Source organism: Gouania willdenowi, chromosome 9, assembly GCF_900634775.1.
Source record: "Gouania willdenowi chromosome 9, fGouWil2.1, whole genome shotgun sequence".
NCBI lineage: Eukaryota > Metazoa > Chordata > Actinopteri > Blenniiformes > Gobiesocidae > Gouania > Gouania willdenowi.
This window is the reverse complement of record NC_041052.1, coordinates 3,524,350-3,541,172: the sequence shown is the minus strand read 5'-3', so window position 1 is coordinate 3,541,172 and position 16,823 is coordinate 3,524,350. Positions and strand designations below refer to the sequence as shown.

Here is a 16,823-nt window from a genome sequence, read left to right as displayed (position 1 = left end):
CCAATAAAATAACAACACAGCATACATACTTAACCTAATTATTTTCTAGTATGGAATGTTAGAAGTGATATATCTATAAAGCAAGACAATTCTGTGTGCGTGTGTATGCGTGTGTGTGTTTGTGCAGCAAATATCTCCCCGATGCTGTGTCTGTTTGACCTGAAACTATTTTATTGGCTTCCACATAGAGTGTGTGCATCCGTTAATCTGGACTTTGAAAATGAGTCAAAATATACAAAACTAAATATTTATACAAAAAATACACAAAATGACACCAAAAGGCTCCAAAAATACACAAAATGACTCTAGAATCACACTATAATGGCAGCAAAAAACAGCATTTATACAAAAAAATCACAAAAAGACAACTGAAATACACAGTTGCATTGCTCATTGCTTTAGAAAGCAGGAATGTTTTTAGTAAGCACAAATAAAGCACAAATATCGGAAAAGCTACAACCTTTAAATGCTGGTAAATGTTCAGTAAATGGCTATTCACTTATTGACGAGATAAAAAAAATTAAAAGCAATATTAGAATGAGGACAAATACAGTAGCACATGTATTTTACCATGGCAGGGCTGCTGTTGGTGCTCATAACAATCCTCTGTAAGGTTGCAATGTAGAAAAAAAAAAACTATCTAGTCAGCTGAAGTTCTCTGTTTGGAAATGTCTCATTGATGTCAAACAGAAAAGGTCAGACTGAGAAGATCAAAAAGCAAAAAACCCACTTTGCTTGATTCCCGCGAGCTGAAAATTAGAAAAATCAGCTGTGGTTCAGATCAACTGTAAAAATGAGGCATTTGAAGATAAGGTAGAAAAAAATATGATAATTTATACACTTTCTAATCTGGCTTCTGCTTTAGTTTTATGTAGACTTGTAAACTAGGTTTTGTTTTGTAGTGCACAACACAACAAATCAGTTACTTCAGCAAAATGCAGACGATTAATTGTCCTTCACCAACTAAGTGAGGGAAGAATGTCAAACATTTTATACTTTTCACTTCAATCTTGAGCTTAAAGCATTTTTAGTGTTTAATATATTGACTTTAGTGTCTCTTTAGTCCATTGATTCCTTCTGGATGTAGTACTTAAGTGAATATTTGCCCATGTCTCACCAGCGATTGCTAGGTCAAGTGGAAGAACCAGGTCCGGTACATGCAGGCTTTCATCAGCACTAAAGTACAAGTGTGACATTGAGTCGAGATGTCAGAGCGAGCTTCTCCTACACATCTTTCACACTTCACTCTGCTCAAGTGATGTGCAAAGAGCAGCCATTAGATGAACTTTAACAAATGATGCTGTTCAGCTTCCCCTCCCCCTCCCCCTCCTCCTCCTCCTGTCAGCTTTTGTTGATGCTTGTTGATGTTTGTGTTTTTTGTCAGGGACTCGGGGCAGAGAGCAAAAACTTGTATCCCTTCCTCCTTCCTGTCATTCAGCTGAGCACTGACGTTCATCAGCCGCCACATGTGTATTTGTTGGAGGACGGATTGGAGCTCTGGTATGCACACACGCGCACACACACACACACACACGCACTACATAATGAATTATGAGTTCAATGTCACATATTATTCTGCTTTTCATACCATTTCACATCCGTGTCAAAACCCCAACAAAATAGTACTTGAAAGATTATTTTCAGAATTTCTCATGAGCTCTCCTCAGAACAGGCTGGGTGTGTCCGAATATTCCTTTCTATCTCCTTTCCTATCCACTTTACCTTGACCCCCAGAAGTGTTTAAGTGGCGGCCATGATAATGAGCGTTCCAATTCTCTTAAAGCTAAGGAAAGGAGGCGCAATGCTTCCTTAACCCTCTGGGGTTAACACAAAATTACATTCCAGGTTTGTGCTTGAGTCATTAAGTGTTGGTTCTGCTTCATGCTTTATCCACAGTTTTTGAGCTAAGCTAAGCTAGTTTTGTACTGGCCCATTTTCTCAAAGCAGTCCTACATGAAATGCTGGACACACACACACAAATGTTTGAGAATGTCTTTTTGTAACAACCAGCAGAGATCAAATCCATCCACTGGGTCGTGAGAGGTGGGGCAGTGGGAGATTTTATTCCTCTTATGACATCATAAACGGAGCAAATTCAAACTTCCCTGTCTGAGCAAACTGTGGAGCAAAAAAGGGATGGAGATCAGACTTTTTCACATTTGGAGCCTCATAATGAGGCCATGGAGATACTGTACATATTACTGTTAGAAAACCATTAAAACAGGGACATTTGTATAATATGGGACCTTTAAATAAGGACTTAGATTCTCCGTTTGAAAATGTTCCATATAAACATTTCTGTTTCATCATCTGTCCCTGTTCTGATGACTTTCCTGGCTTTTACACTTCCTGAAATCAAACCAAACATGCTGAATAGGGTTAATTGTGTCAACTACTGCAATTGATTTATATTTACGTTAGAGTTGATTTATGAAATAGGAAGGTTATGCTGAAATCGTACGAGACTACGTCGCTAAAATGTCCGTTAGCTACACTTGCAAGACACAGCATCTCGTTTTACAGGAACAATACTAATGGAAATGTGTGATATTGTTCTAAAGCATGTCATATAAATATTTCAGACGTTAACTTTTCACGTCTGGTTGATTTATTAATCACCCTGTAATGCTAGTCACAAACATGCTTTCACGTTCCATGGCTGCACTTCTTTTCTTTTGCTCTGTACTGAGCTCTTCCGATTAGCCACGGGTCCTTCTGGCTCTATTACGCACTAGTCTCATCTACTGACTCATGATGGTTTCATTACGAAAGCTGAAGACCAGCACTTAATAGATAAGTAGAGCTAAATTAACTCTACAGGCAGCCATTAGGCACTGTTTGCTGTGCTAAAGCCAACTTGACAGCCTGCTGTAAAGTTGTGAGGTCACTTATGAATGAACAAATCCACCAAACGGATTGTGTCGCTACTTTTTTTTTTTTACACAACTACCCTTGGTTTCTGAAGCGGACTTCCTATCAGTTATATTGATTAGTTGTTAGGAAGAGTTTGACAGTGTGAGTTTGAAGCCCAAAGTCTCGCCCATCATTTGTCCTAAAAAATGACAGAGAAAACATGAATGATTGTGTAAATTACCCAATAATTCAGTTGTAAATATTTAGGACCTTTAAATTAACACATTCAATGCAATTCCTCAATATTTGCAGGGCTCTGTGCATAAAACGATTACTGGCATGCAAGTAGTCATCCTCACATTACAAACACCTTACACACTTATTTTGTACATTTTTACTCATATTTAATACATGTTTTTTAATTATTATTACTGTTGCTGCAATGGTGAGAAGCCATAACTTTATTCTTGTGTACTCATACATTGATGTAACAATAACGGAATCTTGGATCCTATATCACACAATGTATTTTTAATTGCATATAAATAGAAGTTTCCTGCAAAAACTGCAAAATTCCCCTGAATGACAAAATAAGATGTAACAAAATATAGGTTTTTTTAAGTAAAGACTTTGCAGCGACTGATATCTGTCATTTATTGCCGAGATCCCCACTTGGGATCAAACTACGGTGTAATGAGTCATAATGAGTTTGACACTCTTGACTCACGTCTACATTCACTCTTTACATGTGTGTATATTCACTTGTGTGTGTGTGTATATTCACTTTTGTGTACGTGCGTATAGTCACTCGTTGTGTGTGTATATTCACTTGTTGTGTGTGTGTGTGTGTGTGTATTCACTTGTTGTGTGTGTGTATTCACTTGTTGTGTGTGTGTATTCACTTGTTGTGTGTGTATAGTCACTCATTGTGTACGTGCGTATATTCACTCGTGTGTGTATATTCACTTGTGTGTGTATATTCACTCGTTGTGTGTGTGTGTAATCACTCGTTGTGTGTGTGTGTATTCACTTGTGTGTGTGTGTATTCACTTGTTTTGTGTGTATGTATATTCACTTGTTGTGTATGTGTGTGTATTCACTCGTGTATGTGTGTGTATTCACTTGTTGTGTATGTGTGTATATTCACTAGTTGTGTATGTGTGTATATTCACTAGTTGTGTGTGTATACAGTGTGATGAAATATGGCAGCAGAGCTCAGCTGTTGAAACCTCCCACACAGGTTCATCCTTTCACTTAATGACTGTGCTTACGCCTGTGTATGAAAATGACAATCATTAGCACTGGTTTGCTATAATTGATCAATTACATCGAGCTGAGTAGATTCCACTTCCTTCATACTGTATGTCATTAATCTGATTCAATCAATAAGGTAGTTCTTTTATTTCATTTCAGATGATTATTATTAGTTTCCTTAATCTTTATTAATAATTTACAGCATCCAGAACAAATCCAAAAACCAACAAAAAGACAAAAAAATATACAAAACAACTGAAAACACAAAAGGACTCCATGAAAAAACAAAAACGGCAACAAAAATACACATAATTACTCCAGACGCACAAAATGATTTTAAAAAACACAAAATGACAACAAAAGTGCACAAAGTGACTCCAAAGACACAAAATGACTGCAGAGAGCGCAAAGTGACAACAAAAGTACACAGTGAATCCCAAAATACAAATCGATAACAAAAATACAAAACAATAACTGCAAAGACACACACAACAAAAATGCTCATAAACAAAAAATACACACAAAACAAACACACAAACCCTTTGTTTTCATCTTGTGTTAATGCTCAGATTGATCATTATGCTGACATGTATATGGATAATTTATATATTTATTTTTTATGTGTAAAGAAATGCATGTAGTTAACATAAAACATGAAGTCACAGATAATAGTAACTCCTGCATCTCGTACTTCAGTTTTAGAATTTGTGGACAAAAAAATTGTTTTGGTGAAATTGGCAGTTTTAGATAAAAAAAAAATGGAGTTTTGGAAAACAATTTGTGATTAAAAATGACTGCAAATGTGTAACTATGAGCAGCGAGAAATCACAGTTCTCCGAAGGCTGTATTTAGTTAATAATTTTGTGATTGTGGAACGACTGAGATATCTCAAACTAACCTTGATGGATATAATTACATAATAATTGCTGTTTTTGTTGCAATTTTACCGTTAAAATGCGCAAAAATACAGACAAAATCCTACTGCATGGCTAAAGTTTTGCTTTGTTTTTGAATAAAGAAAATAAGGGCGTTAACATCTCAATAATTTTCACCAAAGTGAGGCCTCAAACCTCATATTTGACACACCTGCTATAATGTGACATGTTGGAGAAGTCTGTTAAAGCATGTGTGATAATGATCAGTGAAGACATCACACAGGCTTTGGATATTTATCAGAAACAGCTTCTGTTTACGACATCTTGGGTTTGGAAGTGTCTGTTTTTCTGTTTTTTGCTCCTCACCTTTTCTGCTTCCCTCCCCCATCCTCCCTCCCTCGGTGCAGGTTGGTGACTTTGGAGAACAGCCCAGCCATCACCCCAGAGCTGCTCAGACTTTTCCAGAACATGTCCGCTTTGCTGGGTGAGCTCACATTTGATTTTTTTTTTATTATTATTTTTTTGCTGGCTGCTTTTAGCTTCTTTTTTGTTCGTGCCATGTGTGCAAATGCTTTCGTTTCTCTTCTTCTTGGAAAACTTTATACTTTTGCACAGTGTTTCTCAAATGGGGGTACGTGTACGTGCACTACAGGGGGTACTTGATAGAGAGTGGAAAATTAACAAATGAAAGCATTATAAATATGGGATTTTATGTTTTATTTTTAGTTAAAAATGATAATCATTATAATAATAATGGAAATGATCTTTTTTTGTAATTTAAGTTTTTATTGAGAACAAATACAGTAGTTTAAATATGATTAGTGTACAACTTACAGTCCCAAGTTTTTAAATATGTATACAGTATAAACAGACACAGTTGTATAATAAAGTAAATAAACGACATTGTTCCAATTCTTCAGTAGTTTAGGGATACGTCAGTACAGTCACATCTTAGAACTAGTTATGATGCTGATACAAACCTTCTCCATACTGTTCCAATCTTACAGCATATGCCAGTTTTTCCATTACATTTATATCTTGAACAACACAGATCCAGTCATCAATAGTGGAAATATTGTCACAAAACCATTTTCTAGTCATCGATTTCTTTGCAGCCGCCAGTAGAATATTACACAAATATTTATTCACGTTTCCCCTCATCTGAACTGGTCTTTTCCCTAAATATAAAGTCAAAAAGTCATGTGGTACAGCCACATCAATAACCTCAAACGATAAAAACCATATAAATAAATCTATTTAGGAGGTAAGAAATAAGGTATCATTCCAATTTATTTACAAAATGAGATTCTTTAAAATGTGTGTTTTCACTCACGATAGTTGCTTTTCATAGTTTTATTTGCAAAATGTTGTATTCGAACAAAGGGGGTACTTGGATTCAGAAGTATGAGAAAGGGGGGACTGCATTTAGCGGCGTATAGGACGTTTTTTTTCCTTTAAAGTTGAAGTTGCGCTCTGTGTGTAGATTTGTCAGTCACGGCGGTGGGCGGAATCTGCTAATACTTTTTTTCTGGCCGCTTTCTACTCTTAAACATATTCATAAATGATTCCTTACCCCTTTAGCACCGAAAAAATATCTGTAATATTACGCGCATATCTGTAAAAGTCACATTTTTCTATTAGCTCTGTCTGCTAGCATAGCATCTCTTCTTCACTGCAAGATATCTGCATGCCAACTGACCACTGGGTTACCAGCGCCCTCTGCTGGTCCAAACAAATATCTGACCTAAATACAGTGAAATTACTGTTTTTTTTTTCTTTCTTTAAGTCTAATTGTTAAGGCACAAAATACATTTTCAGTTGCACTTTTAAAAAGAAAACGAACTATTATGCAGTTTTGCATTGTTTACTATAGAACCAGAATTTAAATTAATAGCCTTTTCTTCATTTGTATTATTCCTTTATTTATTTCATTCAAGATTTATTTTTAGTTAAATTGCATTGTTTTGAATAGTTTATCAAGGGATTCTTTTGACAATGAAAAATAAAAGGAAAACAGTATAGTTTTTTATAGTTTTTTCCCCAAAAATAAAGGAATATTTTTCATTGTTCTACAGTCCCATTTTGAAAAATAAATCATGAGAGAATCATATTGTGAACCCAGTATCGTGAATCGAATCGTATCGGGAGTTGAGTGAATCGTTACATCCCTATTCAGAAGCGATCGTGTCCGTATTCTGAGTCCGATAAACGATAATCTCTGCTAAAGCTAGTGCGCAGGAGCGGATGGTGCGCTGTATCAGTTTGCTTCCATTAAAAAGTGACCATAAAAAGCTGTAGATGGACTGATATGGAGACGCGGGGCAGTGAGGATGTGATTTAATGTGAAGATGGAAACTAGTTACACAGAAACCTCCGTTAACAGGAGTACGGCAGCCCGCCTACCTGCTCGTTCTGATTGGCCCAGTCGTTTGAAGGGCACCCCCATCAGCCAATAGGGTGTGGCCTATGTGACTTTGCGGCCTTTCCGTGACCTCTTAGAAAATTGCTAAAATATGGGAATGTGGCAAATACAGCGGTGTGTTCAATAGCCCGGAAAATACGGTACTTGAACCAAAACAGTTTGAGAATCACTGCATTAGCGTAAGCATTGAAGTTATGACATAAAGGCAGTGCCAAATTGAGAATATAACTGTAAATATGGATTTTAGATGCTCTTTAAGTGACAATAAATCTAGGTCTAAATACTTATGATTAAAAGTGTAGTTGTAATGATCACAGTCGTCGCCTCCAGGCATCGTAGAGTCTGTTGGCAGCGCTGAGCGACGGCAGATTGAATGAAACCGGCTGGTTGATTTATCACAGGCCCAAAGCACTGGGACACATAACATGCTGGAGTTGTTTGTGTGTGTGTGTGTGTGTGTGTGTGTGTGTGTGTGTGTGTGTGTGTGTGTGTGTGTGTGTGTGTGTGTGTGTGTGTGTGTGTGTGTGTGTGTGTGTGTGTGTGTGTGTGTGTGTGTGTGTGTGTGTGTGTGTGTGTGTGTGTGTGTGTGTGTGTGTGTGTGGTCTTCGGAGTGATGAGGAAAAGTATTGATTTAGTGCTTCTGCACATAGCAGTGAGTTAGATTAATACGGGCACAAGTGAAGCCTGATTGGCTTGCTGGAGCATTTGATCACTTCCACTCCGCGTGTGGACGGGGAATCCTTTTGGGAACGGAGCAGCAACAACAACAGTGCATGGGAGAAATTAAAGGGAAGAGTTTGATTGGATGTAACAGAAGGTGGTGAATATAAAAATGCATTATTTACTAAGTGACAGCACTGACATAAAGAGAGTGGCGGAGAATGAAAAGGAATGGATTTGCTGGAGGAGCTTCAGCAGAGATGGAAAGATGAGATACGTGCAGCTCTTATCGAGCACTGAGCAGACACGAGGAGAACAAGGCAATAAACACAGCAGCATGTCGAGGAGTTGCCACTCAGACGGTTTCACAACATGCTTACAGAGGAAACTAGAAAAAAAGGACAAAATACACACACACTGGGGAAACACAGGGCTGAGAATATACATATATATATATATATATGTATCTATATCAGGGTTCCTGCTGATCCTAAAGTGTATTAAAAATAAGGCCTTAATTGTCATCAAAATGTCTTGAATGATGTTATGATTGTAATTGGTCTCACATTTCAAAATAAATGATAACATTCATTTTTTAAAACATTTATATTAAATGTAACATGGCAACAAAATCATGACAGCAGAACAAACTACAAAACAGTGACGTGGTTGCAGCGGGACTCTGTGCAGATGCGAGTCATGCTCATAGCAACTTTTTTCATTTTTTATTCTCTCTTTATTTAGAAAGGTAAATTTCCATCATAAACATTATTCACAACAACATTCACTCCAGAATATTGGAGGACAGTTATATAGTTATGTTCTGACGATTCTGTTCATACTGCCCTTCTGTGTTTTTTGTTTTTTTATTTTGTGCGCTATTACTTTTTCCCGAGTTATTGCCCTTTTTTCATTTTTTTACTCTATACGACGCATCTTCAAAGGGGACAGCTTTCCTTAGAAACTGTTTAAGATATGATAACAGAATTCGGTGCGTGGCTTCAGGGTATCAATACCTTGATGGAGTTCGAAAATTACAAGTGGTCAAATATTTGTTCGAGGCAGGAAGGGGACATCTTTTCTTAGAAATAATTTTATATTCTGATGTGATAATATTTCCTTTTGTATAAATCTAAGTTCTTAGATTTTGGACATTTAGGAAAAGGTTGTGAGTTGTAATGACAACCAATCTGGCGGGGGATGTTGATGACTTGTTGTTTTTTAATATTATACAAATATTGAATGTTTATTTTTATTAAATAAAATAGTTTAAATATTAAAGATTATTTAAAGTTATAACCCCCAACACAGTAGATCTCAAAGAGCTGTCTGTGGTAGAAGTAGCTTGTGAGCTGAAAAAGGTTGGGCACCCCTGCTTTAGAGTATATGTACCGTAAATAAAAGGATCATTACAATACGATTCCACAGCAGTGCTGCATCAGCGATTATAAGAAGGATGATCATTCCCACTAATAACAATTCCAGCTGTACCATACACTTAACTAAAAAAACTGCCAGTAGGAGCGGAGAAAAGACTGATGATTGATAATCAGTGTGCATAAATCTGCTGCTGTGTTCCATGTGTCGACGACTTCAATCATGACCTGAGTGTGAGGAGACACATCATCCTCTGAGGACATCTATAGATCAGAAAAAAGAAATCAAAGCTTGGGTGATGGAAACTGTAAATAAGTGTAAATTGACAGACAGACATAGTTGATCCCTGGAGATTGAAAGTTACATTTCATTGTAAACAAAAGCCTATAGATGTTTGTGCAGATCTAATTCTCCTCATACAAACATATGGGGGCAAGCAGCGAGCTGCAGTCAACAGTGGGTAAATGATTGAGCCATTAACAATGATTGGGATAATTGATGTGTTGTCGACGTCATTCTGCAATTAAACATGTTTTTTATCCGTCTCCACCGCCTGTGGGGTATTCTTATTCTTATTATTCCTTTTCTTATTCTTATTATCATCATCCTGATGAATGTGAAAGTTTAAAGGGGACATATCATGCTAAATCCACTTTTTTAGCCCTTAAATGCATTTTGATGTATATTTAGAGTGTTTAGAAGTACAGAAAAGTTCAAATTAGTCTCTTCAGGTGCTCCGTTGATATCTTTATATTCTGTTTTGGTCATATTTTTCAATCTGTTTCGATTTTTCTATTCTCTATTACGTTTTTTGAACAATAACGTCACAGTATTTGCAGCGGAACTGCCAAATTAGGACATCAACTCCAGGTCCAACACTTTGAGCAATCCACCATTTTTATTTCTCGCTTTTATTTTGTAGTCCAAGCTCCAGGATGCCGAAGTTACGAGAGGATAAGTCAAAATGTTGGGTTGTTGGATGTAGTAACCCACACGCTTCATTACAACGTCTCCCAGCATCAGAACCTTTTCAAAGTGCCTGGTTGAGTGTGGGTAAGGTCATTTTTGTGTGTGAAGCACTTCAAGCATGACTGCTTCAGCAACCTCCACCAGTATAAAGAAGGATTTGCCGAAAGACTTTGTCTGATTGAGGGTTCAATTCCTTCTATCTTTGGAGATGACGAACAGAGCACTTCGGTAAGCTGTAAATAACGCTAAAAAGTGTGATGATAAGACGTCCCTGTCATTGTTTTGTTAGCATTATCAGTTGCACCGTCTTCATATGTTAGCGCTGTGTGCTCGTTTTAGATCCTTGATGATATGGCCTACGTGATTTAATTTAAGTCTAAAGTTTTCATTAGTCATTTCATTTTGCCGTTTTTGTCTTTGAAAAGACTGTATTAAAATGCATTTTGTGACGTTAGCTTGGCGCTAGCGTTAGCTCGGTGCTTGTGTTAGCTCACTTGTTTAAGTTCTGCAGGTTCAACATCTTCATTTTCATCTCGCTCCGCCGGGTCAGACTCTGGCTCGAACATGTAAGGCTGGATGGATGAAGTCTTCTGTTGTTGACATTTTGTAAATAGCCTCTGAATAAAAAGTTTATGTGCCGCTACATAGCCGTATCTCTTCTATCAAACTACAAAAATGGCCGAACAGGGTGGAGTTGAGCGGAGTGTCACCTCTGCAACCTGGAGAGGGGGCGGGGTATGAAGTGTCTCATTTGCATTTAAAGAGACAGCACCAAAACAAGTTGCTCTCAGAAGCACATCAGAAAAGAGGTAGAAAAGGGGTGGAGCTATAATAATGAGGAATTCAGACCCAAGCGTTGCAGTTCCGCTTTATATAGACCACAACCGTATGATTTATATGTAAAAAGAAAGGATTTAAATGCATGTCTCCTTTAAATATCCACCTTTGTGCACAAAGTGAGACACTGATTAAAAAAAAAAAGGAAAAAGTCATGGCTGAGATTTTCAAATATGTCCTCATAGTCTTTGCCTTGAGGTGTTATAGGTTAGATGTGAGAAAAAAATGACAAAAATTATAATTAACAGCAAAGAAGAAAAAAATTAATCTAATCATTAATTTTATTTTTTATTTATTATTGTTTTTCTTTTGGGGGGTTTATAGTCTTTTTTAATTTTCTCTTGTAGTGACTTTTTAATGCCTGATTTTTACTTTTTTTTTTTTTTTACTGTACATGCATTGTTCATTTTTGACCATATGACCTATACACATCTTTTATGTTTAGAAGTGTCCCGCTCTGAATTTAAGATTATATTCCTAAAACATTTGTATTTTTATAAGATTCGGTTTTCAGTCACGGATCGGATTGTTTTTCGGATCAGCAGAAAAAAAAAGAAATTAAATACAGACAACATTTAACTTGAGGTATCAATCCGATGCTTAAATAAAATTTTGAAACATTAAAAAACAAATTAAAGTGCAATATAAGGCATCACACCTTCATCCTTTAAACAGATAAGTGTATGAAAAAAAATTAAGGCATGACACCTTCATCCTTTAAACATGGAGAGTGAATTTAAAACTAGCTTTATATGTTCACATCATCAAAACAGAATGAAAGAAGGAAAAAAAAGCAGATCTGAGTTTATAATTTATAATTCTTACAATAGTCAAGGATGACCATCCAGACTAGAGCTGATATTTATTTAATAAGAGCCTTAAAAGACATGGATGGAGGCATAAACATGACGACACGCGGACTTATTACACACACACGCACGCACACAGAGCTGTTCCTTTCTCTCTCTCCCCCTCCCTGTGTGTGTGTGTGTCTCACGCAATCACACACAGATACACGACCTACAGCGCGAACCACACTGCGCTCTCAGTCTCACACACACACACACACACACACACACACACGGATACACTGACGTTGCAAACGTAACAGGCTTCATCGAGGCATTACTATGCGCTGATCATTATAAAAAGTTTTTTTTTTGTTTTCCAATCCACCAATCCAATCCACGGACCACGTGCGTGCCAAACCGTGGAGAGAGATTCGTGCGGATCATAGATCAATGATGATCCGTTGCACCGCTAGCAAATACCCAATTATTTTTTTATGTGCATTATTTTCTAGTTGTTACCAATGTGGTGTGAAGTGTGAACTACTGCAGTAAGTTTTACTGGTAGTGGGGCCGTGTGACATCATCAATCACGTGATTTCAAAACAGCAGAACACAGGCTTCAAGGCTGTTTTCAAAATGTCACACTCCGTACTATACCTTAGAAATATACTGTCTAGTATAGACTATAAGTATGATTAGGATGATGATCGTTACCACTGAAGTTTACTCCCAAGTTTCCCAAGATGCATTTGGAACCTACAGCGTTAAAATCCTGAAGCACACTGAGGCTAAATATCTCTTTTGATTTTCCACCTTTACTTTGAAAGTTCTGACAACATTTGAAGTGAGAAAGTGACCAAGTAGAATATCAACATGTGCTCATTTGATCCATAAAACTCACGTAGACACATTTCATAGATTTTTGGAGACCCTCTATTGTGTGACTGACAAAGCTTCCTGTGAACTTCAAAACAAGAGCCCTATTTACAAGAGTTAAAAAAAAACTAATGGAAGACAAAAAGAGATGCTTTTATTTTGAAGAAAGGGGATGTTTGATTTTTAGCTTGAAGACGGTCCCAGGACCATTTTACATTCTACTCACAATGCATCATGGGACGGTTGAGTACAACTAGTGTGCCCAAATAGTATACATTTGGGCATCCCTCGTGTACTCAATCTTTTCATCCTATCTAATGTGAACGCACAACATTATGGCCATACCAGCCTGTCATTGCTCGATCCCATTAGATCTCGGAAGCTAAGCAGGTCTGGGCCTGGTTAGTAGTTAGATGGAGACCACTGAGAATTCCAGGTGCCACAGTGGGGTGGCAGTCACCCAGTGGTATCTGTCATTGTGCCCTTGGGCAAGGCACTTCACCTACATTGCCTAGTATGAATGTAGTGTGTGAGTGAGTGTTGGTGGTGGTCAGAGGGGCCGATGGCGCACTATGGCAGCCTCGCTTCCGTCAGTCTGCCCCAGGGTAGCTGTGGCTACAATAGTAGTTTACCACCACTAAGTGTGGAGTGAAAGAATAATGCCTTAATTCTGTAAAGCGACTTTGAGTGTCTATGATAAAGCGCTATATAAAACTGATGCATTATTATTATTATTATTACTAATACTAATTTTGATGCCAGACTTAGTATGATTAGCATGTTAGTATGCAATTTCAAACACAGCCTAAAACTGTAAACTTGTTCCTTCTTTAAAAGACAAAAAATGTAATATGGTGCATAATAAGATGTTTTGTTAGGCATGGATCTAATAAGTACATTTTAAAGATTTTATGCTTCCTTTTAAGAGCCAGCTCTTTCAGCTCCAAGTGGCTCCTTAGATTATTTGTAACTGTAGCTAGCGGCACAATATATTATTTTCACACCAAAACTCAAAGGGTCCATGTTAAGCTAAATGGACTTTTTTGTACTTTAAACATCATGAGCTCGGCTACGGAGTGGGTGGGAGGAGGGCGGGCCGTCCTCTGGCCCTATGTCATCATTGGGGAGGAGGAAGTCATTGTCCTGTCTATAGACACACCCACTCATGAATATGCATAAGTAGGACACAAATCAGCCTGTTTGTGTAGAGTTGGTCAGAAAGTGACTTTTCAGAGGCTAAAACTCTGGAAAACAGGCGAGTTTGGGAAAATAAACCTCAAATACTATGTTTTTGGGGTTCTTAGAACAAATGGAGATGGTGAAAAATAGCATGACGTGACCTTTAAATTATTAGGAAATATTTCACTCAAAATTTCTCAGTGTCAAGGAAATCATGTTTTGTAGTGACTTATTTCTTTTTAAATTGATCATCATTTCTCTCACTTGTCATCTGTGGACACTTCAGGAAAACATGCAATCGCTCAGTTTGTATGTGCGTGTATGCGTGCGTGTGTGTGTGCGTGGGGGAAGCAGACCATTAAGAGCGTTTGGCTCTGGAGGATGTAACGGTTTGCCAGGAATGTGTCCTGGTGAGGCTGATAGGAAGCCGTGCTCCATCATTGCTGAACTGGAGCTGCACGTTTCCTCATCAGAATGTCAAGAACGCGACTGTGGTGAAGCAGTTTAACTAGCACCGCGGCTATCTCTGCCACTACAGAGCGGACCAGCAGCACATTTCAGTGCACGGCGCAGTAACTAGTGATGTTGGAGAATGAAGTGGAAACATTGAATCCCCTTTGGCACTACACTGAGCCGTATGTGCAAATGAAAGTGTCACTTTGCTACTGGCGCCTTTTTAGTTGTCTTTCTCAATATTGAGAACATTGTGAAACGTCCTTCGGGCTCAGAACAACATTAGGGCTAATGAACAGGATTAAAAACAGATGGAAATCAAAGTTATGTACACGTTTAAAATTGAAGATATGTTTGAACAGTTGCTAAATGTCCTAAAACATGTGCTGCGTCTTTGGAACTCGATCATATGGTTGGATTATAATGGACTGCGTTCAAATCTTTATGATTTATTCTCTCAACTTTACTAAAACACAAAAAAAAAATATCTAATTAACATCCCATGCACTTCGATCCTCAAAAAGTCGAGAATTTTTCCCAATTGTTATGTGATTACTGGTGATAGTAGTGAAAAAATAAACAAAAACAACAAATCATTATAAGATGCAGAGGCAAGCTACAATCAGAATCAGAAAAACAGCAGAAGGAATTTAACTCTGCAGTTGGTGCAAAGAACAGAAAAAGAACAAAAAACAAACAAACCAGAAACAATAATAATAAAAAATGATAAATATACAGGGTCAGGGATAAACAAAGAATAAATATATACAAGTGCTGCAAGTGTGTCCTCATCTAAACGATTTTCAGTATCGGCGAGTGGTGAAATAACCCTAATTGGGGTCCACATAAAAATGAAGTCGCATTATAGAAAATTTAGTCTTATATTCCGAGAAAGAGTAACATTTATACTATAAATTAAAATGGAGATCACATTTTTTTCTTACATTTCCACATGCAGTTATGGGCCAATGAAAATAGTAAAAAAAAAATATATATATTTTTGGGATTTCCAGAGCGTGTCACCCAAGAACCAATGCATATCTGTGACTAATCATTAGTGATGTAAACAGTCTATGTTCATAGCTCTAAGCTGATCTAATTACAAGGAGCTGAGACATATGGTAAGTAGTTTACTGAAGGCCCAAACACGATCCAGACCCAAACTGCTATTTTTAAGGAGCTGGTATGTCCACCAGATATGATGTATAGCAGATATTATTGTATATTCTGAGAGAGTAGGTGGAGCTGTATTACTATACCACATTTCAGTTTCCTATGTGATGTAGTTCCTGAGATATTGGAAGATGAAAATGGAAGAAATATAAGGACGAGCAAAAATCGACACATACCCCCCCCCTCACTAAATTGGCCATATCTCAAAAAATATTAATCTGACCAAACAAAAAATTTACAGTGTAATTATTGAATAATCACGAAACAATTTCAGAATTTTTTAGACCAAATTGCGTGGGCCATTTGTTTAAATCACATGAAATGACCCTACTGTTAATTGTATAGAGTACAGTCAGTGTCCTTTACAATTTTTTCATATTTTTGAGATGTACATTATATTTTATAGCTTTTTTTGTATTAAAATACTCGTTTTAGGATTTGTTGCTTTTGTTACTTCTCAGAACAACATGTAAAGCACGGTTAGATAGATTTCTGAGTGTGTTCTAACTCAGACGTTCATCAAAACAAGCCACACTACAGAACTCACACACATGTGCTGTCCCTTAGAGGAGAAAAAGCCAAAAGTGGAACATATTGTGCAGCTGTTTGTTAATAAATGTGCCTGTGTGGCATTTTTCATCTGCAAATATAAAACAGAATTGTCTTTTTGGTCAGACTTTATTGAGTCAAAAAAAAATATTGAGATTAATATCGTATATCACCATTTTGAGAAAAAATATTGAGATTTGAGTTTTGGTCGATTTCTCCTAGACCTAAATACTACTGCAAACACTCACTGCCAAGCTGTTATGGCTGTGCTTTATGGATTAATCAATACAACCTTCTTTTATCCTGAATCAATGACTTTAATTACTCCTGTGGTTGATTTTAGACCTCACGTTATTTTAATGTTAATTTAATCTAAAGGTGTTTTATATTCCAGGTATGAAAATGAGGTGTCTGAGTACTTTTTAGTGAATGCAAAGATGTTTCAAAGCCTTAATGTTCTACATTAGTATTCTGAGCTTCAACTCCTTCCTCACTCCCTCCCCCCCCCTTCATTTGAACTTCTGTAGCTCTTTCTCTGCTCGTCTCAATCAAGGT

At 37.2% G+C, this 16,823-nt stretch overlaps 1 protein-coding gene and 1 pseudogene across 1 annotated transcript in view; both read left to right on the top strand.

The window, feature by feature from the left end:
- The window catches only part of ipo11 (importin 11), a 147,587-nt gene that overhangs the window by 74,492 nt on the left and 56,272 nt on the right, over positions 1-16,823 (top strand). The window contains exons 21-22 of the mRNA XM_028458673.1: positions 1,385-1,500; positions 5,390-5,466. Of these exons, the coding sequence (XP_028314474.1) occupies positions 1,385-1,500; positions 5,390-5,466 (193 nt within the window). The remainder of the gene's footprint in view (positions 1-1,384; positions 1,501-5,389; positions 5,467-16,823) is intronic.
- On the top strand, positions 13,246-13,362 carry LOC114470479 (uncharacterized; annotated as a pseudogene).